At 51.9% G+C, this 23,278-nt stretch overlaps 10 protein-coding genes across 10 annotated transcripts; 6 read left to right on the top strand and 4 right to left on the bottom strand.

Annotated features, from left to right (window-relative positions):
* Nucleotides 1-458: 458 nt before the first annotated feature.
* Nucleotides 459-2,379, top strand: ASPZODRAFT_2127108 (hypothetical protein; the record flags this gene model as incomplete). The annotated part of the gene is made up of 4 exons (XM_022727820.1): nucleotides 459-491; nucleotides 570-921; nucleotides 971-1,134; nucleotides 1,184-2,379. The coding sequence occupies 4 exons, from the start codon at nucleotides 459-461 to the stop codon at nucleotides 1,994-1,996; spliced, it is 1,362 nt and encodes a 453-aa protein (XP_022582436.1). The 3' UTR covers nucleotides 1,997-2,379.
* On the bottom strand, nucleotides 2,109-2,953 carry ASPZODRAFT_94944 (hypothetical protein; the record flags this gene model as incomplete). Its single annotated transcript, XM_022730491.1, has 2 exons — nucleotides 2,109-2,483; nucleotides 2,534-2,953. The coding sequence occupies 2 exons, from the start codon at nucleotides 2,951-2,953 to the stop codon at nucleotides 2,109-2,111; spliced, it is 795 nt and encodes a 264-aa protein (XP_022582435.1).
* A 1,862-nt stretch (nucleotides 2,954-4,815) lies between these two features.
* ASPZODRAFT_63962 (hypothetical protein) lies at nucleotides 4,816-7,091 on the top strand (the record flags this gene model as incomplete). The annotated part of the gene is made up of 2 exons (XM_022729193.1): nucleotides 4,816-6,872; nucleotides 6,932-7,091. 2 exons carry the CDS (start codon nucleotides 4,816-4,818, stop codon nucleotides 7,089-7,091), a joined length of 2,217 nt encoding a protein of 738 aa, XP_022582434.1.
* Nucleotides 7,092-8,301: 1,210 nt separating this feature from the next.
* Nucleotides 8,302-9,704, top strand: ASPZODRAFT_131533 (hypothetical protein). Its single transcript, XM_022722785.1, has 4 exons — nucleotides 8,302-8,548; nucleotides 8,612-9,027; nucleotides 9,083-9,207; nucleotides 9,261-9,704. Exons 1-4 carry the CDS (start codon nucleotides 8,397-8,399, stop codon nucleotides 9,558-9,560), a joined length of 993 nt encoding a protein of 330 aa, XP_022582433.1. The 5' UTR covers nucleotides 8,302-8,396; the 3' UTR covers nucleotides 9,561-9,704.
* A 161-nt stretch (nucleotides 9,705-9,865) lies between these two features.
* On the bottom strand, nucleotides 9,866-11,302 carry ASPZODRAFT_158776 (hypothetical protein; the record flags this gene model as incomplete). Its single annotated transcript, XM_022726366.1, has 5 exons — nucleotides 9,866-10,551; nucleotides 10,685-10,919; nucleotides 10,984-11,008; nucleotides 11,085-11,207; nucleotides 11,235-11,302. 5 exons carry the CDS (start codon nucleotides 11,300-11,302, stop codon nucleotides 9,866-9,868), a joined length of 1,137 nt encoding a protein of 378 aa, XP_022582432.1.
* Nucleotides 11,303-13,777: 2,475 nt separating this feature from the next.
* Nucleotides 13,778-14,317, bottom strand: ASPZODRAFT_131530 (hypothetical protein). Its single transcript, XM_022722784.1, has one exon. It carries the CDS (start codon nucleotides 14,254-14,256, stop codon nucleotides 13,789-13,791), a length of 468 nt encoding a protein of 155 aa, XP_022582431.1. The 5' UTR covers nucleotides 14,257-14,317; the 3' UTR covers nucleotides 13,778-13,788.
* Nucleotides 14,318-15,556: 1,239 nt separating this feature from the next.
* ASPZODRAFT_131527 (hypothetical protein) lies at nucleotides 15,557-16,583 on the top strand. The gene has a single exon (XM_022722783.1). It carries the CDS (start codon nucleotides 15,671-15,673, stop codon nucleotides 16,433-16,435), a length of 765 nt encoding a protein of 254 aa, XP_022582430.1. The 5' UTR covers nucleotides 15,557-15,670; the 3' UTR covers nucleotides 16,436-16,583.
* A 704-nt stretch (nucleotides 16,584-17,287) lies between these two features.
* On the top strand, nucleotides 17,288-18,270 carry ASPZODRAFT_94930 (hypothetical protein; the record flags this gene model as incomplete). Its single annotated transcript, XM_022730490.1, has 3 exons — nucleotides 17,288-17,314; nucleotides 17,391-17,476; nucleotides 17,546-18,270. 3 exons carry the CDS (start codon nucleotides 17,288-17,290, stop codon nucleotides 18,042-18,044), a joined length of 612 nt encoding a protein of 203 aa, XP_022582429.1. The 3' UTR covers nucleotides 18,045-18,270.
* A 521-nt stretch (nucleotides 18,271-18,791) lies between these two features.
* ASPZODRAFT_64409 (hypothetical protein) lies at nucleotides 18,792-21,055 on the top strand (the record flags this gene model as incomplete). The annotated part of the gene is made up of 4 exons (XM_022729231.1): nucleotides 18,792-18,893; nucleotides 19,005-19,135; nucleotides 19,221-20,685; nucleotides 20,798-21,055. 4 exons carry the CDS (start codon nucleotides 18,792-18,794, stop codon nucleotides 21,053-21,055), a joined length of 1,956 nt encoding a protein of 651 aa, XP_022582428.1.
* A 432-nt stretch (nucleotides 21,056-21,487) lies between these two features.
* On the bottom strand, nucleotides 21,488-23,149 carry ASPZODRAFT_63565 (hypothetical protein; the record flags this gene model as incomplete). Its single annotated transcript, XM_022729166.1, has 2 exons — nucleotides 21,488-22,921; nucleotides 22,991-23,149. The coding sequence occupies 2 exons, from the start codon at nucleotides 23,147-23,149 to the stop codon at nucleotides 21,488-21,490; spliced, it is 1,593 nt and encodes a 530-aa protein (XP_022582427.1).
* Nucleotides 23,150-23,278: the final 129 nt, after the last annotated feature.

The raw sequence follows: 23,278 nt of genomic DNA, 5'->3' as shown, positions 1-23,278 counted from the left end.
TATATTTTTATTAGTTATGTGAGAGGCAGGTTTGAAGTTCTGTACATACGGTATAGAGTATAGAAGAACTATAGTCTATTAGGAGGTTTAACGTAAATAATCGAATATATTTAGTAGGATATACCAAGTAGAATATACCTAGATAAATAAGACTAGCTTAATATAATGGTTAAATAGCTAGAGGTAGAAGGATATAATGGTAGAACTTCTTATATTCAACCGAGTCAAATAGATATAGAAGAATACTCAGTCTAATAGAATATAGAACAATCAAAAGATATATATCCAAGTCAAAAGAATTATTCCAAGGAAGTATGTAGTAGATACTGGGGCAGATTGTAACTCCCTAATAATTGCAGCTCATGTGACCGGCACGATAATCTTCAATCTTCAACTTCTTTTGCTTATCGTCCGTCTCCTCTCTGCCATCGAATGAATCGAGCGACAAAATCGACAAAATGACGAGCGACGACCAGTTCTTTTTCGACTACGTGAGTTTCTAAGTTTCTGCCCATCGCCAGCAAGGCAAACGATCAAGCGCTGATGCATCTGGCCTTGTGTGCCTGCAGCTTGCCTCGATCCCCCATGACGTAAGGCGTTACTCGCTGGAGGTTGCGGACTCGATCGATCGACAGGTCGACCACGCCGCTGCTGTGGTTCGCGAGACGCTCTCGCAGCAGAGCTGGCTGCCGTCTTCCATCCGACCGTCGCCGCGAACGTGCGGGCAAGTCGGGCCATCGTCTCGGTCGCGGGATTTCGGGGATCGGGTATACGAGTGGATTCTGCGGAATCGGGCGTGGACGGCCGCCATCTTTGCCTTCTTCGGAACTACGTGTGTGCTATATTATGGAGGCAAGAAGCTGCACGGGAAGCGAAGGAAGGCGAGGAAGGCCGGGAATGGCGCTCGGAAGGAGATTGTCGGTAAGCACAGTCGACGGGGAACTATGCAAGCATGCGCTGACGTTACGAGTCATCGCCGGGTCGCCGCATGAACCCATGACACGGTCGATTGCGACGGACTTGGAGCGCCGAGGATATATCGTCTATGTGATTGTGTCGTCCGTGGAGGAAGAGCACATGGTGCAAGCAGAGAACCGGGCGGATATCCGTCCTCTCTGGCTTGATTTGACGCAGGTAAAAAATCCTTCTACCCACCTACTCTTTCTCAAAATCTAATGTGTAGACGCCCTCACCTTCTGAAATCCATCCGTCATTGCTCGGGATCCGCTCTCTCATCACTCAAGCCCAGTCACCCATGCCCGGCGTGCCGCCTCACATCTGCCAACTCAGCGGCCTGGTCATTATTCCCTCGGCACACTACGCCGCGGGCCCCGTTGCGACGGTCCCAGCCTCCAGCTGGGCCGACGCGGTGAACACCCGGATCCTCTCTCCCATCCTGACGACGCAACTGTTTCTCCCGCTCCTCACGCTACGCAGCTCAAGCAGCAGCATCGTCGTCGCGTACCCGTCCATCTCGTCGTCGCTGGCTGCCCCCTTTGCCGGACCGGAAGTGGCGACCGCACGGGCTCTGTCGGGCTTCGCAGCCTCGCTGCGCCGGGAGCTCCGTCTCGTCCAGCAGGGGAACGTCAGCGTGGTAGAAGTGCGGCTGGGCAACGTCGACCTCGGCGCGCAGTACCGCCCGCTACAGAATCAAGTGGCGGGGACGGAGGTGCTCGCCTGGAGCACGCAGCAACGAGCCCTGTACGGGGCGCAGTACCTGTCTAGCATTGAGCAGCGGCCCGTGGCGTCTGCAGGCCCGCAGAGTGTGCGGGGCTCGTCGGCCCGGACACTACACTATGCGATCTTTGACGCGCTGGAACCGCCTGCGAAGAACCTGTTCGGGCGCAAAAAGGCCAAGCAGGCCGTGCTGTACGTGGGGACGGGCTCGCGCACGTACAGTCTGATCGGGCAGTGGGTGCCGGACGGACTGGTGGGATGGATGCTTGGGCGGCACCGTGTGAATGGTGAAAGTGATGGTAGTTGGGAGAGAGTATAGCTATTATAATATTGATCTTCTTTTGGTATCCGACATTATAGTAGATGTATGCCAACGCATGTATCACGTTAACATGAGATATGATATATATGATATCATTACATGCATGGTATTAAAAATAAGACTTTTCCTGACCCGCCTCGAGATTCTCCTCACCCCGATCCGAGACGTCACGCGCCGAGCGTTTCACGACCTCCTTGGTGAGTTTCCTCCGCAACCAGATGAGAGCGCAGGAGATGGCGAAGATGACGAGGATAGCAGCCAGAATGCCGAAGCAGTAGCCTGTCACCAGGCCGGAACCGTTGGTCTTGATGTCGAGGAAAGAGTACGGATACCATCCTTCGTCGTGGTATGTCAGATATGCGAGGGCGAGGTATAGGAGGAGGATCAAGACGAGGAAGGGCAGGTTGATGAGGGGATGAGGGGGGGTAGTAGCCAGGCCGATCTCGAGGAGGGCGAACAGCGAATTGAAGCCATGTTGGGAGATCTAAGCACATTAGCAAGAGGAGTTGAATATAGGTATAGGTATTGGAATACATTTGCCCAGGCTTCAAACTTCTCCGTAAACCACGGCGGCGAATAGATCGCCCCCCAGTAGACGATGGTGACGAGGAAGGGAAACGTGGTGACGGTGCTGTAGAAGAGACTGTGCAGGGCGAGCAGGGCACGTGGCCAGCGCGTGAACAGCGAACGACCGGTGCGAGCGTAGTAGGCCGAGTGGAGGGCGGCGACGAGGAAGTAGAAGCCCAGGCCGAAGTAGGTCAGCCAGGTGAAGTAGCTGAAGGTCTCGCCGATGGCGCTGCTCTCGCCGTGGGCGCCGTACCACGCCCAGATGAAGATGATGGTCACGAAGATGTACAGCGAGAGGAGGCCGCGCAGGGCGGCCAGCGCGGCGGGGGGGAGCAGCCAGGAGGTCGAGAAGGCGAGGGGATTGTCGCTGAACGTAATTCTTTTCATTTTGAATATAGAGATGAATTAAGTATTTATGAATATATAGACGGATATAAATTAATATTAAAGAAGTAGTAGTGTAGTAGTGTAGTATAATAGTAGAAGAATAAGCACCGAGACAATACGGACTACAGAGTACGCATACAGATAACCAGCCCAACATTCAACAATCTCTGTCCTCTACTCATTGCTTGACTCCATAAGAAAACTCTGCGCGTACGTAGGAAATGACGGAGGACGGAGCAAGACTCAATCTGGAGCCATGAAGACTTAGTGGCTCCACAAGAAATATGTAGTAGTAGAGTTGATGGTAACAATTAACTATTAACTAATATAAAGTGTTATTATTTATAATTGTATCCGAAATATTATCTTACTAGGTACCTTGGTTATATAGTAGATACAACCTTAGATGAGGGTTAAACTAATCCTCTAGTCATCTCTATCTAAATAGACTGAAGTAAATAAATCCATTATTTCTTTCCTCCGTAGCAGTCTACTAGTAGTATGGAGTACATAACTAGTCAGTTAGTTAATTTAGTTAACTAGTTACTAGGTACCTGGATAACTACTCCGTACTTGTTCTTATACAAGACTTTAGCAAGACAGTGGAGCGCCGATCACTTTGCTAACCTTTTGAGGTAACCAGCATTAGTTAGACTCGGTACTAGCAATAGTTAGAGTAAAACAACTCTTACTACTTCACTAGTACTAAAGTAGTAAAGACTACCGGCGCGGAAAAACCATGGTTAATTATAGCTCCTGGCCAGACCGAGTGGATGGACGGAGTACGTATAGGCAGGCTATAACTAGGCTATAAGAGTTGTTTTACTCTAACTATTGCTAGTCTATAGTTACTGGTACTGAGTACTGTTTCACTCTGTTTTATGACTTGTTTTTTTTATTGATTTTATTCTCTAATATTTTATATTTACTCTATATGTTCTATTATTTAATAATTATTTAATCATAAAAGTATAGTAGTATGTAACTAGTATCCTAGTATCTATCCATAACTATAGGTGAGCCTATTAATATAAAGTAATAACTACAGTAGTTAACTAGTTACTCTGTATTACCTAACTACCTACTAGGTAGGTACCTAGTAACAACCTTCCCCTGAACCCCCTGAAACGTCCCTTGCTGGTCCTCCGTCCTCCGTACCTGTACACGCCTAAAGAGCCCTGCAGCCACAGGCAAGCCATCACTATAGGTGCTACCTACTCTTCCTCCCTCCTCTCGACTGTGCCAATGGCATCAGTTGCAGGTGCCTTGCAGACTGCCCAGTGACTCCTGCGTCCAGCTGTAGCTGACGAGCCATTCCCACAGCCGGTCGGCCTTAGACTTCGCCTTCGTGTTTCTCGCCCGCACGTCCGTCTCCGCGTGGATCCCCCCCCCCCCTCTTTTTTTTTGCCTGGTGAGAACGACCTCCCTCTGCCTGTCTCAATCGTGCATCGGTGTTTGTTGACTCTTTTCTCCTTCCAGAATCGAAGAATTTCGTCACTCGGCTCCTACACACACTCACTCACATACACTCACTCACTCACCCACTCTCGCTCTCTCTCTCTCTCTCTCTCTCTCTCTCCCTCTCGTCGCCTTTGTTCTCAGCCGGGCTGTCACTCCTTCTGTCTCCGCCCCTTTGAGCATCCCCCGACCGTCGATAGGAAAACCTCGTCCTGAACTGGTTCCAACCGTTGGCAATCTATCTCGCCCCTGTTAGAATAATTCACTCGTCTCGATGCAAGCTTCCGATTCTTTGAATCCTGGGTAGAGGACACCGACCCGTACCAACAGCGCGCAACGGGACACACAACAGACATCACATTTACCGGTATTAGAAGAGAATCAAAGGGATACAACACTCCATCATGGCCTCAAGGCCTAGTTTCAGTGATATGCACTCGCCGTCGCGCGAAGCCTCGCGAGGCGGGCTTCCATCTCCCCGCATCGAGCATTTTGATGGGGAAATCCCGCCCGCCTTATCGCCGCTCGACGCCTTTGCCGCCCAGGGCCGCTTGCTGGCCAGACAGCTGGATGAGTCTCGCCGAAGGGACCGTCGCATGAGCAGACTGCCCCCGGCGAGCGTCGCCAGGTCGCTGTCCCAGCCCCGCCCAGGCTACTTTCGCAGCCCCCCATCCAACGACTCGCAGCCGGGCATCGCAAGGCGACCAACCCAGAAGGCCAGTCCGGAGGTCGAGCAGCCCAGATTTCGTCCCCAGTCCGAACACCCGCGTCTGAGCGGCATAGCCAGCGTCGCCGGCGATGTCGACCGTCTGGAGGAGGGATCATCCCCATACTATGACGAGGAGGAGCTGCAGCCGCCCTCTTCCCAGCTGCCCGAAGTTGCTGACGATTATCATCTGCCACGTGCCGAATCCCCAGAGGACTCCTCATGGACCCTCCGCCCCGTTGGCATGGCCTTGTCTGGAATCCCGTCGGCCGACTCGCCTTCATCCCGTCTCCATGTCCCCCACGGTCTGGCGCGGCCGTCAAACAACTTCGCCAGGATAAATCAGCCGGAGAGCTCGGATGACGACTACAGCAGCTCCAACGCCGGCTCGACCTTCTCTGCCGCCCGCAAGTTGTCGTCCGGGAGCGCCATGTCCGTGCCACACTCGCCCATGTCCCCCGCCGTGCGATCGCACCCCCGCTCGCCCTCGATCAGTTCGGAGACCTCGATCCCGGGGGGACCTCTCCCGCGACCCTCCTTTAACTTCTCGCGTCCCCTGAGCCGATCGAGCACGAGTCTGTCCGCGCCCACTCCTCTGGCGCCGCCGGACGAGGAGGATCATGATGATAATATGGTCAGCCCGCCACCCAGTTTGATCAACCGAGGTAATAAGCCCAACCCGATTTTTGTGCCTTCACGTTCAGACCTCTGCCTCAAACGCCATGATACGGAGCCGCCCACGTCGGCCGTATCCACCTACACCTACTCCAAGTACTCCCTTCCCCGTGGTCGCATGCTTTCAAGAGACTCCCTGGTCTTCTCTGGTCTTCAAACCCCACATTTTGAATGGGCAGAGCCCTTGTTCGAGAACTCGCCTCCTCCCAGTGCTTCCAAGACCGACCGGACTGCCCGAAGCCCATCCCCTTCCCCTTCCCGCAAGTCACTCTCGACTAACCGACAATTCGTCACAGAGGAATCTCCTGTTCCCCCTCGTACTTTACCGCACCAGACATCTCTCCCTACCGCTCCAGTTCCAGTTCCAGCTCCGGCTCCAGTTCCAGCTGCCATCCCCAAGCCCGACGAGAAAGACGAGACCACCTCGTCTACGGAATCGGCGAGCACGATTCGGCCCCAGACAGCGCAGACGGGAGCCTCATCCAAGGTGGCTCTGAACGCAGACGAACATCTGGCGCTGGGCATTGAATGCCATGAGAGGGGGTCACTGAACGAATCCACCTACCATCTTCGCATCGCCGCCAAGCAAAACCATCCCACGGGAATGCTGCTGTACGCCCTGGCCTGCCGTCACGGGTGGGGGATGCGCGCAAACCAGCGGGAAGGCGTGCAGTGGCTGCGCAAAGCCGTAGACAGCGTCGGTCTGGAACTCTCCGACGATTCTTCTTCTTCTTCTGCTGCTTCTGCTTCTGCTTCTGCTTCCGCCTCCAACAAAGCAGCAGCACCGGGCAACAACCAGCGAATGCAGGAGATGATGGAACAAAAGGCGTACCGGGCGCAGTTCGCGCTGAGCATCTACGAGCTGGGCGTCAGCCATCTCAACGGCTGGGGCATCGAACAGGACAAGTCCCTGGCGCTGCGGTGTTTCGAAATCGCAGGCCAATGGGGCGACGCGGACGCGCTGGCCGAGGCCGGCTTCTGCTACGCCGAGGGGATCGGATCCAAAAAGGACCTGAAGAAAGCCGCCAAGTTCTACCGCATGGCTGAGGCCAAGGGCATGAGCATGGTGGGGAATAGCTGGTGAGTTTGCTGTGGTAGCGCCAACCTTTGTTCTTTACGGTGGATGCTGACCCTTTTAGGATCTACAAAGACAAGTACTTGTCCGACGACGACACTCCGCCTCGCTCTCGTGGCCGTCAGGCTGGCACCCCCGAGAAGAAGGGCCGGAGCAAGTCGCGCACTCGCAGCATCTTCCAGCGCAAAAAGTCGGCCGCCTCTGAACATGCGCCTCTTCCATAGTTGGTCCTTCACTTGTATTTTTTTTCTTATTTTTCTCTCTTTTCATTGTGCTTAAATTAATCTAACTGACACAAAAACATCATCTGTACTGCCTGACATTCATTCTTTACTTTTTCATTTCTTTTGCCTTTTTTTTTTTTCTTTTCTTTCTCTTCACCTTTTCTCTTTTCTTCACCTCTGTTACTTTATCTCCTTGACAGGAGCTTAGAATCCAGATAAAGTGTCTGGTCTGGTTCGTTTCTCTGGATACCCCTGTTAAATATCTACTCCATCCGATGGACTGGCGCTTGTTCCTTCTATTTCCTGCTGTACCAACCGATCTACCAATCGAGGTATCAGCTTCGCTTCGTCTAATTGTCTACCGCTCTTCATTGATTGATGATGCTATGAACCTGAAAGCTCTCGGGCAGATGCTCTTTGCTTTTCTTCTCTTTTCTTCTCTTTTTTTTTTTTCTCTCTATTCTGAATTGATATTCTGTTCTAGCACATAGTTGCTCCAGCCAATACAGTACCAGTTTAGTAATACCTTATTACTAATTACCTGTATTCTATTATTCATGTGATAACGTCGTATTCATAATTCTACTCCGCTGTCGATCACGGAGGACATGCCTAAAGAGTCGATCCGGAGTACGGAGTATGGAGTACAATGGAGATGGAGATGCGAGTACGGTACTTAACTAAAACCTAGGTGAATATCCTTCTCATGTACGAATTAGTCATTCTACAATTACCTACTTATGTGGCAATTAGTTCTACCTTAGAAAACCCCTATACTCCGTACCGACAGGGTCTAACTTAGTCAACTAGTGCCAGGATATTGTAGGGATCATCGCAGGGGAAGATCAGCCTATATACCTCGGCCAGTCTCACTTTCATATGAATCCTAAGAAAAGAAGAAGAAGAAAAAAAAAAGAAAAAACTCGCCTCCCACCCGAGGCACACATTGTCTTTCAAGATCCTCAGGCTCTCTTCTCCGCATGAATAGTTTGGACCGGGGTAAGCGTTCCGTGGTTCTCGGTATGGAGTATCTGGTGGTTACTGAGTAAGACTTGATAGTCGGTTACTGTCTTGAGTTAAATAATACGATTTAATTTACTATTCGAGGGGTTGGCATGTGACATGCCCCTTTGAGGATTATAGAAGGTTTCCCTGGTCTTTTTCCTTGTATTCCTTGTCCGTAGTGTTGCCTCTCTTCTCCTCTCTTTCTTCTCTCTCTCTCTCTCTCTTCTCCCTCTCACCTCCTCTCATCTCCTCCCTCTCCTCTCCTTTCTTCTCTCTCATGAATGAATAATATTGACTACAATGTCGGATAAGCCTCAGGTCAGCGAGGTGGACGACGTCCCTGCGCCTGTCAAACGCAGCTGCGGCGCCCGCTTCGTCGCCCACTACAAGAAGTGGTGGTGGGTGCATCTCATCGTCTTCGTCGCGGTGTTTCTGATCATCGCGTTGCCTGTGTAAGTCCAATCATAGGGGATGCTATTGCAATGATACTCTATATTTCTAATGCAGTGCGATAGAGTCTACGTCGGATATCCACACATTGCACAGAGCGACGTCAACAAATCAACCCTGAACGTCACCTCGATGGTGGTCACCAACCCGACCCCGGAGAGCTTCCATATCGACCAGGTCCAAGTCATCGGCAGCCATGTCGCGTACCACCCGCAGCTGTACGCCTTCAACGCCTCCATCTCGCTGGCCGGTGCCGCCTCGTTTGCTTCGGCGCTGATCCCCGCCGTCAAGGCCATCAACGGCGCCACGGTGACCGTCAACCAGGAACTGGATGTGACCAGTCTCTCGGCCTTTACGGACTTCACCACTGCCTTTCTGCTTAACGAGGAGGTTGGCTTGAACATCTACGGCAAGCCACATCTCAAGCTGGGTGGTTTGCCTGAGATTACTGTTACCTACAACAAGACGGCCACCATGAAGGGTACTTCTTCTTCTAGTATCTCTAATGAATCATATCTAATCATATAATCACTCAGGCCTGAACAAGTTCAAAGGATTCACTCTAACAGACTACTCGCTCGTCGCCCCCGCGAACTCCAACGGAACCAATTTCAAGGGCACGGCCATCATCCCGAACGCATCCCCTGCGACCTTCTCTTTCGTATGAACCCCCTCCCTCCCTCTCTCTCTTAAGTATGTAATGTTAATGAGCAGGGCAACGTCACCCTCCAACTAGCAGCCAACGGAACACACATCGGCGAGTCCTACCTGCAAGACCTGGTGGTCAAACCGGGCAACAACTCCGTCTTCATGACCTCGACCGTCAACGAGACCATTGTCGTCGACCTGATGTTCGGCACGGATGCCCCTTACCCGGATGGGATTGTTCCCATCGTCATCACGGCGGACGCGGCCAATGCGAGCGTCTACGACGGAAAGGTCTTGTCGTATTATAGTCATGCGCTGGCGGAGAATACGATGAACATCAAGCTGAATCTTTCTTCTCTTTTTTGATTCATTTCTTTGGATATCCTTTGGCTACGAGTGACGAGAAATAGTGATGGTATATAAGTGATAATGATTGACACTGGTAATTAGATTAGGTATTGTAGAGTATACTTGTATACTATCTAGACAGTACTATCCTAATTGGTATTTACTACAATATTAACGTAGTCATATATTTATACTGGTAGGATCTAATCGTATATTTGCATGACATGAGTCAATATAAGAGTCATTCAATATACAAGTCATGCCTTACAAGTCTACGAGGACAGTTTGAGTGTTATGAACTTTTGCTATACCAAAAACAGTGACTACATATCATGTAAAGTGTTGTACCCCGTCTCGATGAGACTGCGAGGACCGCGCGCATCGGCGCCAATGTGCCAGTAGAACAGACCGGCCATCTTCAACTTGGTGACGAACTTTGCCTTCTGAGAGACTGTGCGCGGGGTATCGTAGCTGACGAACCCGCCGTCCCCGCCCGTGCAATACGCCGCCCCGGCAGCTTCGTCGTACTGCTCCGTGGCCCCCGGGCGAGGCAGGTCGCGATAGTCGAACGTGCCGTCCTCGCCGCCGGGCGCGGTGTAGGGCTGTCCGATGCTCGTGCTGCCCAGGAACGACCGGCCGTACGTGGGGATGCCCAACAGGAGCTTTTTCGGGTTGACGCCCTGGCCTAACACGTACGAGACAACCGAGTGGCATGAGGGTGAGGGCGACGCTGCCTCCCCCGCGCTTCCGCTTCCGGTGATGGGACTATACAGCTGCGACTGGTGGCCTGTTTCGCTGGTCCACGGGCCGGTGAAATCGTATGCCATGATGTTGATCAGGTCCACGTATTCCTGCGCTGCGGTCAGGTTGATGTGCCGCAACACCCACTCGCCAGCGGGTAGGCATATCGAGAGAACATATCGAGGCGACGGGAGGCCTTGTCTCAGCCGGGCTAGGAGATACAGGTAGTCCTTCCCCTGTTGTGAGTCAGACGGGTGTTCCCAATCGACTGTAAAGAGACAATAGATGGTGCAAAATTAGTCCTGGTCTGCATGTTGTTACAAAAAAAAAAGAAAAAGAAAAAAAAGAGGACGGAGAGGCAATAGAAGGAAAGAAAGAAAAAAAAAAGACGGCGCATATACTGTCTAATCCGTCCAGTCCAAACTGATGGACCAACTCCTTGGCCGTCTTCACAAACGTTTCCACCCGCTGGACGTCGTTCGCCACGGCAGCGAAGTTCTCGCTTCCCTTGCCCCCGCCACCAATGGACAGGATGACCTTCATCTTGGAGTATTGCTGCTTCAGTTGGGTAAACGCCCGTAGACAGCCCTGCGTGCCATCGATTGGCATTTGCGTATCTGCCCACTCATCGCTGAGCTATGATCTATAGCGTTAGATTTGGATCAGTTTGAAAGATCAATCTGCCCCGGTCAGAACTCACGTAGACTGTGCCGTCTGGTTTAACCCTAGAGAGAACATTCAAGATGGTTAACAGGTGTGTCTGGACAGGCAAAATCCTTTCGGTTACAAGTCGACTACTACCAGGCAAACGCGTAGAAGACATGCGAGATAAACCCTAGTCTGAGGCTTGACGGCGGTTGTTTCCGATACACCCGCCAGTTGGGGTAATACGCCGCATTCACGAAGAACGGTACCTCGTAGCAGCTAGGGAGTACAGGGGCAGGATTGGACGCTCCCACCGGTGACAGCAGAGAATGATTCCACTGCTGGGGGAAGAAGATGCCTGCGGTGGAATACATACGGATAAACTACTCGCTAGTTTCCCTAGTAGTAGTAGTATCCAGGCTATGGGATTTGGGTACGTCCACTTTGATTCTCAACAAGAAAAGAAAAATAAACCATAAGTGAAAAGGAGGAAAGGGGAAAGGAAGACAAGAAGCTTAAAGGTATCCAAGACCGAGAGAGAGAGAGAGAGAGAGAGAGAGAGAGAGAGAGTTGAGTCACGTGTGGCTGTCACCAGCTGACAGCCTGACAGAAGGGGGGGGGGGGGGGGGGGGGGGAGAGGGCGATTTTTCTCTCCCAAAGCACAAAACAAGAACAAGTCCAGCCACCCTGCGACAGACAATGGAACCACACACGGCTCTGTGCTGACGTAGCAAGCGATGCGTTGAATGGAAGACGGAGAGAGAGAGGTCTCGTGAGCATCATCTGCCTGTGGAAAATTTTAACGCTGGACTGACGCTGCAACGAATCCTCAAGGACCCCCTCACCCCCGCCGCCTCAGTCCGAACACCCATTATTTGTTCAGGTCATCGCCTAGCGTTGCAGCACGGCAGATTCCCGATCAGGCGCGTATCCTATGAGAAGGGACAACTCCCACCCGCGGCGGAGCGCTGGAGACGCAGACAGGTAGGGGTATAGCAAGATGTGGACACGCCGGATGCTCTAGCAAGGAGGGCCCAAGCCTCAACGCCCAAAAACGGTTACTACATACAGACTATGGCAACTAACCATCTAGTCAACCAGTTACTAACCACCTAGTTATACATACTTTAGTAACTAACTAACTAGTAGTTAACGGATCCGGGGCGTCTTCACCTAGTGCGACTGCGGTGACGACGGAAGCTACCTAGTACCGCTCAGATTTGATGGAAGAACCAGCGGGAACTCGGGCGATATTTCCGCCTGGATGGCCGATACTACGGAATACAGGATACCTGGTTGGCAAGACGTGTTTGTCTCAAGGTATTTCCTGAGAATTCCCGGTGTTTACGTGGGTCCCTTACCCACGCGCACATTTTCTTTGCGCGAATTATACCACCTGAGAGGTGTTTCGGTTATAGCAGAGAAAGAGAGAGAGAGAGAGAGAAAGTTTTCCTTGCGACCATACACGCCGACACGGATCAATCATACGGCAGCAAATAATACCGAGCAGATCCTAGACTAGGGGGGGGGAGGGAGGGGGCAACCATGCGTTCACAGAGCATTTGGCGTTCGTGGCTCAGGGCCAGACTGGGTCTAAGGGCGAAAAAAAAATCGAATCTGCGACGAGAAAACTGTTGATCATTGGTCCCCTTGGGAGGACTTGCTCAATTGGAAGATGTGGGGGATTGCAGCCGTCCTCATGCACCCCCGCATGGCTGACCAGGTCGCAGCAAGGTACGGAGTCCGGAGTCCGGGAGAGGAGGAGGTATCATTACGGAGTACCTGAATTGTCGAGCTGTCTGGCTTGATCACACGATCCGCCACGACAGGGGACCGAATCGAATCATCAGGCGGGCAATGGAAAGCATTTGAATCAGCTCTGTAATTCCCAACCCGGTTGTAGGGGGGCAAAGCATAAGCAGCGCTGGCAGGGTGCCTCACCGGAGGGAGTTTAACAGCCACAGGAAAAAGCAAGTAAAGCATAATCAATGTAACTGATTACAAGATTAGATCACTAATGAACATATTAGATAACTATCTACACAGTCTAGATAACAAATTAGTAGTAGTAAACTGGGTTTACTCTCAAGAAACTATCTTGCTGGTGGATATGTTTTCCGATGCCGTAGTTAACTACAGAGTAGTCATAATAACTCTTTACCTAGGTATCGTATCTACCACCTAACTACTAGCTAGTTAAATAACTAGTTTATGTTTATCTTGGTTACTCTAGCCGGCACCCTGGTTCAAACCAATTGCGCTCGGATGATCACCATTTAGAGCCGACCTCCGCTGTTCCGTATATCCATTACTCAATAGTAAATCCACCTCTCGGAATGAGACGGTCAAGATTCATGTAGTAGTAACTACTCCGTAAGTATGGCCTGATTTCATGTAGTACGGAGCACGGAGGACGTTGGACTGGTGGGTCTATCAAGGTGCATCAGTACTCGGAGAGCTTCCGTTATGACAGCTGGGGGACACATTTAGTAAAGGGGCTAGTTGAATAGTTATAGCTAGCTTATAGCTAGCTTATAGATTGATAATAGTAGTATTACTTATGGTTTATGGCTTATAGTTAGCGGTGAAGGCGTGTCAATACCGTGTCTGTCAACTGGCTAGTTGATGTAGTAAACGGACAAGTCGATTCGAGAGAGCGTTTCTGTCTTGACTGCTCGTCTGCTTGGTTTAATACATAATGATTGTAGGGTTCGAAGTGTTGCCGATCTGTGACAACTCGAATGGCAATAGGTTAGAATATATTGCTTCTGATATCTTCATTCTGTATATTGCCTTCTCATTTTAAAATTTCGTCAAAGGCATAAAGTAAAGGGGGATATATCCCATCCAACCAGCTCCATCAATTCTCTGTGCTCATGTCCATAAGTTCATGTCGTGTGGAGTTCGCACCAGCCGGCTTCTCGTGTAGCTGTGATGTAACAACCGGTTTCTCATATAGCTGTGATGTCGCAGTTGCTGGCATTTCTGGTGGACCGCCTGGTGATGGCAAAGAGGCCTGTAGAGGCTTGCGACGTTGATGGAAGAGAAAGGCCAGAAGGGAAAGGAGGGATAGGCCGCCGAGACCGACCCCAACGCCAATCCCAGCCTTTGCGCCGGTTGAAAGGCTAGATGAGCTATGCGAGGAAGCAGTTGAGGAGGTACTCGCTGTTAAGCTGCTTGCCGTCGAACTCATCGCCTTCATTGCGGATGCCGTGGAACCGCCGCCGAGGGCAGTCAGGGTGATGGCCGCAGATGTCCCGCAGCATGCGGTATTGTTGAAGCCACAGCACCACTCGGTCGAGTCCTCCTTTCCATCGCAGGGAGTCATGACAACCGTGTTGGCAGCATCCTAGACATGGTTACGAGCCACACACACACACACACACACACACACACAATGTTAAAAATTGAAATTGTGGGCTTACATCTCCAGTGTCGCAGACCTTGATACACCCACTGCTAGGCCAGCTGGTGCTGGTGCACATATCTCGCCAGTAGGTGGTATTGGTGATCGTTTGGTTGTTGCCAATCGGCTCCTGGATTACGTTGAGGCAGAGGCCATTCGAGAGACAAATGTCCTTTGTCCATCCATCCAACCCGGACCCGTTCGACGGGTTTTCGCGGTTGAGCGCACAGCACATGCTGTCAAGGCCAGAAATGTCACTGCATGGCTGGTATATGATCGAGCTTTCGATCGCGCCATTGGGGAAGTAGCAGGAGCTTGAGACCAGAGCCGGTAGCTGGGCCAGCAGAGCGACTACTGCAGCCAGGCTGGCAAGATCTGATTGCTTCTTCGGCATTGCTTGAAGGAATAAGATGAGAAGACATGAGTGAGAGAAGACATGGGCGAGAGAATAAAAGGCAAGGGAGGAGAGGCAAGGAGACGGTGTGAGTAGACGGTGACACAGACCGACCCAAGAGCGAAATTGATGCAGTGATGGACAGGAAACTTGTAGATATGCATTGTTACGCTGGGACTTGGATTTTAACAAGATTACCGAATTGACTAGACGAGAACCTCACTGTCGGTGAGAGAATCTCTATCCTTTCTTTAGGCGTCCTGCCTACTTAGTGCTGAAAAGCAGAGGAAAGTATTAGATAATATACCTCAGCCAGATTCCTTGCTCGGCAGGTTTAAAAAGAGATCGAAATCCATTTCTCTGAATAAATATTATACCTTGAAACCCCTTCCGCGTGTTGGTAGTTCTTTAACACAAGTAAGAGAGCTCGCAAAGTGTAGTTGAAGACTCTGAGCGTATACTCCTAAGAAGATCATTAAAGATGTCCAGCCCAACAAGACCATGGGGGTAATTCGTAAAGCTCTTGGTGTTGATTATAATGACTTAAACTTGGAATTGTGTTCAGCCAGGCTTCAGGCTTCCTGAGCCCAATACCTTCCGAGTCTTCGACCCAAGCCATTTGCAGATGAAACAAAACTGCGGAGAGCCACTGGTTAGTCTAAGCCTAGCTTGAGAAAGGAATGGATATGATTGTTAGTAGGTAGTTGGAGATAGTAGGAGGAAGTAGGAGAAGGAGTAGACAGAGAATAATTAGTCAGCTATTGCCACCGCCTGCCTCATACAGAAGATGCTTGTCCTGGTGGCAATATTCTTCTCGCTGTCTCTGGAGCTTGACTCGAGCATTCATTTATTTTCTCTACCAGAGGCTAACAATATCTGGTCTTGACGTGCGAAAGCCCCAGATATGGTCTTTGGTGACCTGTGTCTATTCAAACCAGCACAATGACCGCAGATGTCCAGCGCGCAACGGCGCAAATCCTATCAAGCAGGAGTGACCGCGATCCCAGCTACGACGAGTTCTCGTTCATCCCTTTTCTCCGCAAAAGCTTTGGCTTCGGCCTCGCCAGCGATGTCCCGGTGTGCAAGGCGTACAGTGAAGGCCACTGCCCCCTGGGGCCTGCGTGTCCTGATCGACACCCCACACCGTCGCGCGTGACGACGTCGACCACCACCGCGTCGGGCCTGGCGCCCTCGACCACGCACGGCTCGCTGGTCTGCAAACACTTTCTGAAAGGGCTGTGCAAGAAAGGGATGAAATGCGAGTATCTGCACGAATACAACCTGCGCCGTATGCCGGAGTGCCAGTCGTTCTCGCGGTCCGGCTACTGCCCCAACGGCGACGACTGTCTCTACCAACATGTCCGGGAACAAGCCCGACTACCCCCGTGCGAAAACTACGACCGAGGGTTCTGCGAGCTGGGGCCCTTGTGTTCGAAACGGCATGTCCGCCGGCGGATCTGCGGGTTCTACCTGGCTGGCTTTTGCCCGGACGGCAAGGCTTGCCCGGACGCACATCCTCGCTGGACAGAGAATCTCCCCAAACCTACGATGAGGGTGGAGAAGACGGAGGAGGAGCTGGAGCGAGAAAAGGCCCTAATTCTGGAGGAACAGGAGAAGGAGAAGGAACGGGAGCGGGAGTGGAGGAGCGAGCGCGGCCGGGGAGGTGGGTTCATGCGCGGGAGATATCGTGGTCGTGGCAGAGCATGACCTTCTTTTTCTTCTTCTTCTTCTTCTTCTTCTTCTTTCTTTTTGTTGGTATTGTCTTGGGATGTTCCCCTCTCTTCCCCCCGTCTCGTCCTCCGACAGGGACCTACCTACTATATACGGAAGTGCATTAGCGTCAAGGTGCATCGTTCTTAGACTTGGGAAGAAACGAGCCTGCGGCCCACGTGTGGCGTTCAACTGGTGCTTAATCAATTCTAGCTTTTTATCTTCTAGTTATGGTTTGATGATGATATCCCTAGCGCTAGTTCTGTTTCATATTCACTGATAAATTGATAGCTGAGCCAAGGTCTCTACTATAGTAATAAAAGAGTTACTAGCATACGTCTGTGCCTATAGACAGTACTATTTAAATAGACTTGACTACCTAGAAATACTACATAGCTAGACAGAAGTGATTAGCAAGTAGTTGTAACTATTATTTCAGTACAAGAACTTAGAGGTCTCACGGAATTCTAGATATAGATGAGATTTTATTCTATTATCTTAGCATTAAGACTTTTATAATAAATCTAAACTAATCGCGAGTACAAGCACCACTTTCCTATTCAGGTTAGTGGTTACTGAGCATGAATAAGAGATTGGAAAGCAGGTGCATTTGTCAATGATCAGTCAGACTGGAATAAGCATGACATTCTCCATTCTGGAGTTCGGGCCAATCAGAGCCGCTGCCCGTGGTCTAGACGGGTACTGGAGTGTCGCATTCGGAAGTCGTCACGCCGATCTTTCCGGTGGGGTCTTGGAGCTCTCTGCTGTATAAAGAGAGTTCGATTCTCCCCCCTCCCTTGAGAACTGCTTTCCATCTATCAAGTCTACGCGAATTCATAGCTTATCACAATGGCTCCCAAGGTTGCGATCGTCTTTGTAAGTTGCTGTGTCCTTGGACACTTGGCTGATGCACTTGGCTGATGCACTTGCCTGCGGTTCTAATGCTGTTTAGTACTCCCTTTATGGGCATATCCAGAAGCTGGCTGAGGCCGAGAAGAAGGGCATTGAGGCTGCTGGCGGCCAGGCCGACATCTTCCAGTAAGCAATGGCTGAATTGGCTGCCACTGAGTTGATTTGGGACTTAGCTGACGTCGGTTTCCTTTGCAGGATTGCCGAGACCCTCTCTGGGGAGGTTCTGGAGAAGATGCACGCTCCTGCCAAGTCTGCCTACCCCGTCGCCGAGCCGGCCGATCTGCTGAGCTACGATGCCATCCTCTTCGGTATCCCCACCCGTTACGGTAACTTCCCTGCCCAGTGGAAGACCTTCTGGGACAAGAGCGGCGGGATCTGGGCCTCCGGTGGCTACTGGGGCAAGTACGCCGGTGTCTTCGTTTCCACCGGCACCCTGGGTGGTGGCCAGGAGTCTACCGTCATTGCCTCCATGAGCACCCTTGCTCACCACGGGTTCATCTACGTGCCCCTCGGCTACAAGACCACCTTCGCCCAGCTGGCCAACCTGTCTGAAATCCACGGTGGCAGCCCCTGGGGCGCCGGCACCTTTGCCGGTGCGGATGGTTCTCGCCAGCCCACCGAGCTCGAGCTCCAGATCGCCGAGGCTCAGGGCAAGGCCTTCTACGAGCACGTCTCCAAGGTCAACTTCGCGTGACTACATGGCAGTGACCAAGAGGAGGAGAAGAAGACAGAGGCTCCTGCCGCCCCCGCTGCTGCCTCCCAGCAGCAGGCGAAGCCCGAGGCCCCCAAACCAGCGCAAGAGACAGATACCACCCAAGCACAGAGAGAACAGGACAAGGAAGGGCCATGCGGCTTACCTAAAAAGTGCACTATTCTCTGATTCTGATACCCCTGTTATGTCTTTGGAAATGAACCCTGTCTTTTCTTTTTTCTCTGGTATTATGGTGGGCGTTTATAGGCATCCATAAATAAATGAAGTTTAATATCTATGACATTGTTGCCTAATGCTAGTCCTTTTATTAAAACAGCAACCATTGTAAGCAGCATCAGGATATAGTGAGGGGGGCTTACTACTAGAAAAAAAGACAGAACCCCTCGAAACCCCTCCTTATCTTTCCCCTTGAACAACTGTAGGCGACTAAACCCAGAGATCTAGAGCAGTTCACCCATCTTATAATAAGAAAATACTCTCAAGTGACTGAAATTCGCCGCCTTCTTGGACTTTTCGCGGGGTACCAGCTGTAAGCCACACCGCCTTCCCTTTTCTAGCATCCATGACGATAGAGCTTCGCTGCCTTTTGTGCACCTTCCGATTCCACCTGGCCAGTACAACTGTCAACTCTCACCCGAGACCTACCTGGGCCATGAGATCGAGTGGAGGCCGGGTCTAGCAGCTATTAGAGTCGAGATCACTTCCTGAACTATCACGTTGCCTGTAGAAATGGCGTCTTCCAGACCGATTGTGCTTCGATTCGAGAGCCGGAACGGCCAGTTCCGGCTGAACGTCAGCCCCCAGGAACTGTTTCCCTCGCTCCAGGCCAAGGTATGAGCTCTCGTTTTTTTTTTCTTTGGTTTTTTTTTCAAACGAGGGGATGCAAGATGTACAACTTATTTCGTATCGTTCGAGTGCTGACGTGCGGTTGTGTTTGTTTAGATCCTGGAGAACCTTCCCGAAGATGTCGAGGCGTCGTCGCTCGTGCTTTCCAACAAGCCTATAGGGACAGGGGGGGAGGAGAGACAGCTGAGCGATCTGAAAGGGGTGGCTATTGAAAGAGTGGGCCTCAGGTAAGTCGGGGAGGGTTTTGATGATGGATATATACGGTTTCCCTCGAGCAGTACGGTCGCTAACCTGGTGCCTGTCTGTAATCAGACACGGAGACAAGCTTTTTATTGGGTATCAGGAACGAACGTCGCCGACCAACGGACCTTCAAATGGCCAGCTACCGGAGAGCTCGCGCCGTCTGAATGGAGCACCCGTGCCTCAAAGCGAAACCGTCACTTTCCGCCCTCAGCAGCCTACATCCACCCCTACCACCATCAAGAACCCTTGGGATGTTATCCAACAGTCGCCCTTGGATGACCTGCTGGATAAAAAGGATGGCAAGATCAAGAGGAGCCTTGATGTGAGATTTTGCAAGCATGGGCCCAAGGGTATGTGCGACTATTGCATGCCGCTCGAGCCCTACGATGCCAAATATCTGGCGGAGAAGAAGATCAAACACCTTTCATTCCACTCATACCTATGCAAACTCAACGCTGCGACAAACAAATCAGAACTCAAGAGCTCCTTCATGCCGCCGCTCAACGAGCCCTATTACCGGGTGAGACCCGACTGTCCGTCTGGGCATCCGCAGTGGCCGGAAGGGATTTGCACGAAATGTCAGCCGAGTGCGATCAGCCTTCAGCCCCAGGAATTCCGTATGGTAGATCATGTGGAGTTTGCGACACCAGACCTGATCAATTCGTTGCTTGACTTTTGGAGGAAGTCGGGTACCCAGCGCTTGGGTTTCCTATATGGCACCTATGAGGAGTATACGGAAGTCCCACTCGGAATCAAGGCAGTTGTGCATGCGATCTACGAGCCCCCTCAAGTGAACGAGGTGGATGGCGTGACGCTTCATGAGTGGCCAAATGAGGAGGAGGTGGACGACGTTGCACGCCTGTGCGGTTTGCGCAAAGTTGGGGTCATATTTACGGATCTGCTTGACGCTGGTCGTGGAGACGGATCTGTTCTTTGCAAACGACACATCGACTCTTACTACCTTTCATCTCTGGAGATTGCATTTGCCGCCCGCTTACAAGCCCAAAATCCCAAGGCAACAAAATGGAGCCGCACGGGCCGCTTTGGTTCGGACTTTGTAACCTGTGTGCTGAGTGGTGACGAGGATGGCGCTATCACAGTCAGCTCCTACCAGGCCTCCATCTCCGCCGTGGAGATGGTGAGAGCCGATATCATTGAGCCCTCGGCCGATCCGTCTGTGATGATTGTCCAATCGGAGGATGATGAAGACGAGGGGAGCAGAACACGATATATCCCAGAGGTTTTCTACCGGAGAATCAACGAGTACGGTGTCACTGTTCAGGAGAACGCGAAGCCCAGCTTTCCGGTAGACTATCTGCTGGTCACTTTAACCCACGGGTTCCCGACTGAGCCAGCGCCACTTTTCGTTGACAGTACATTCCCCATCGCGAACCGCGAAATCATCGGCGAGAGCCAAGAGCTTCGTTACATTGCCCAGAAACTGGTCTCTCATGGTGACCCGGACAAGGCCATTCGCGGTGTTTCCGACTTCCACCTCCTCTGCTTTCTCCATGGGCTGTCTACTTTCAACAAGGTAAGTGTGGGAGGCGTTCCAACGAAAGAATAACGATTTCTGTCCTCTCTCTTTTCTTTGTTGGAAGCACATCCATCTTTACCCGCATGAGAAATTAACACAACTCCAATAGGACGAGGAAGCACTACTCTGCCGCGTTGCAACGTCCCACAGCCCGTCAGAAGGACTACAGCTGGTGAATACACCTGGATGGGCCACATTGGTGACAATACTTCAGGAGAGCGGTGAGCGCCCCCCCAAGCGCCCCTGGCCACAGGATTCTCGCCGGCATTCTCAGCCTCAGAAACGGAATTTCCCGTCCAGGCCTGAATCTCCGAAATCTGAAAGTGAACAGCTTGCTAAGAGGTTTAAGGGAGCTAGCCTAGAATGACGGCCGATGATCTTACCCTACCTACTCTGCCCCCGATGTTCACCTATAGCTACCAACTGTTCGGAACCTATTAATTCCTCTCCCGCCACGACGATGAAGCACGACTAGAACCACTCCACCACTTGTCGGATGCTGTGTAGGGCTGGGCTTACATATTCACACAGTACTGATGTTATTCTTTGGAAGACGGGTGCATTGCATTTATAGGCAGATATAGCAGTGGTTCAAAATGACAAATTCATAGATTTTTACCAACTGAGGTCAGAGGAAAGACAAGACACTGCTCAAGACAGAACATTAGACAGTAAGGACATGGCATAGTTGATACATAATTACTCAATAGCATGGACATCAAGTCAACAGATCAAAATCGTAACATCGTATGAAAGAACATTCGTTTCAACTCAAAAAAAAAAACAAAACAAAACCAATTTAGGATCTCACCAACTGACCGAGTCTTTTCTCGATCACCTCACGGCCACGCAAGGTTTTCCAGACCTCATGCGGCGCCGCCTTGACAGTATCCCAGGCGAGGAGATTGTCCGTGATGCGCGACAGGTCCTGTTGCTGGTTGGCCCACTTCTCGCTGCGACGCACCTCGACGCCGGAGCTGACGACGACGAGCGGCGTGCGAGGCATCTGGATGTTGCGCGCGCTGCGAACCTCGCTGGCAGACATTGAGGGCGCGACCAGGTTCTCCTGCAGCTGGGCCTTGATGAGTTTTCCGGACTGGTAGGCGCTACGGCCGACGATGCGGTCCTCGCGCGTGCGGCCCTTGAAGATCGCGCCGGCCAGTCGGTCAAGCCCCAGCGGGGAGATGATCCCGCGCGCCCACAGAGTGAACCCGCGGCCCGGGTTGCCGATGCGAGTGCCGCCCAGCTCGTCTTCGTGCAAGGGGTCGATCAGGAAGATTCCCTGGACTTCAAAGAGGTGGCGGCTAGCAAAGATTCGGCTGTAGATGGAGCCGATGCCTGCCGAGACGACGACCCAGGGGCCTTCCTCGCCGGCGAGGGCGAGCGCTTCGGAAAGCGCGTCGGCTGCCATCCCTGCGGAATGCGGCGAGGGGGCGTTGTCCGACCATGCGAACCCCGGGCGGTCCCAGTAGCAGTAGCGGTCGATGGTGCCGTTGCGGTAGGCCTGGTGGATGAAGGGCTGGAGGGAGTGCTCGACCGGACCCTCTCCGCCTTCGAGGAGCACGGTGGGCAAGGCAGATCCCTTGCCATCTTCGGCGGGACCTGTGAAGTTGCCGACGCAGGCGAGGTGGACTTGATATCGCTCGCCGTCGACGTAGTATCTCTTCCCGGGAGGGGCCAGCGATGCATCTCGCGAGCGCAGAGTCAGCGTGGCGGTGAGGAGAATGGCAATGATGACCATGATGGCCATGATGATGGTCTCTGCTAGCACGGCGACCCATTCGCGAAGTGAGCGCCGAGTCTCCTCTCGGCCGGTGAGCCGCTCTTCCTCCTCTTTCTTGCCCCAGGCGACAAACCGGATCTGTACCACGTTGTAGATGGAGATGAAGGTCGCCCACACGACCGAGGCAATCCCAACCCAGCCTTCTTCGACGCGGATCTGTGGAACCCCGAGAATGATGCACATATCAACCAGGAGGAGGACGGCTAAGATGATCCCCCAAATGGTCATGGGCTTCGATGGGATGGCGAAAAACAATAGGCCAATGAGAAGGTAGCCAACGGTCAACGTGGTGTACGAGAATTCGAAGAAGCCAGATCCCCGAGTGTACATCAACGGCGGGCTCACAAAGATCGATACCAGGAGGAACGTCCACCACACAAAGCTGATGGCGAGGAAACCTAGAGACAGGGCGCGCAGAGCCCGTATGCTCCACAGATTGTAAGGGGATACCTGGGAAAGAACACAAGGTCAGTCTCTCATCATCGCCGGTGTATAGATTCAGGCATCCATCTCTCTTACGGCAGGATCATCTGGATCGAGATAGCCTCGAGAGGCTTCCGGAGGGAGAAGTCTGGTGCGTTCATCGGGTCCTCGATACCCTTGCTCTTCGCCTTGATGATACTGCTCATGCGGTTCCGTTTCGGAATCAGACCGTTTGCGACCCCAAAGGGACACCATATCGACGGTTGTGAGTGGAATATGAGCTCTCCGAACAGCCAGAGCAACCAGGTGGTTGGAAAGTCTTATATCGTTCTCTCTCCCAGGTGAGTTTATCGGAGTGTTTTCGCGACGCAACCAGCCTTGATT

This window comes from Penicilliopsis zonata (assembly GCF_001890105.1).
Source record: "Penicilliopsis zonata CBS 506.65 unplaced genomic scaffold ASPZOscaffold_5, whole genome shotgun sequence".
NCBI lineage: Eukaryota > Fungi > Ascomycota > Eurotiomycetes > Eurotiales > Aspergillaceae > Penicilliopsis > Penicilliopsis zonata.
Note: the sequence above shows the minus strand (reverse complement) of the source record. Positions and strands in the feature narration are given on the sequence as shown.

Excerpts from the sequence above, each read along its gene's own strand:
- ASPZODRAFT_131533 (XM_022722785.1), top strand. The coding sequence starts at position 8,397 with ATGTCGGATAAGCCTCAGGTCAGCGAGGTGGACGACGTCCCTGCGCCT. Across the intron at positions 9,028-9,082 it reads CAAGACGGCCACCATGAAGG|GCCTGAACAAGTTCAAAGGA; the intron begins GTACTTCTTCTT and ends ATAATCACTCAG. Across the intron at positions 9,208-9,260 it reads CCCCTGCGACCTTCTCTTTC|GGCAACGTCACCCTCCAACT; the intron begins GTATGAACCCCC and ends GTTAATGAGCAG.
- ASPZODRAFT_131530 (XM_022722784.1), bottom strand. The coding sequence starts at position 14,256 with ATGACTCCCTGCGATGGAAAGGAGGACTCGACCGAGTGGTGCTGTGGC.
- ASPZODRAFT_131527 (XM_022722783.1), top strand. The coding sequence starts at position 15,671 with ATGACCGCAGATGTCCAGCGCGCAACGGCGCAAATCCTATCAAGCAGG.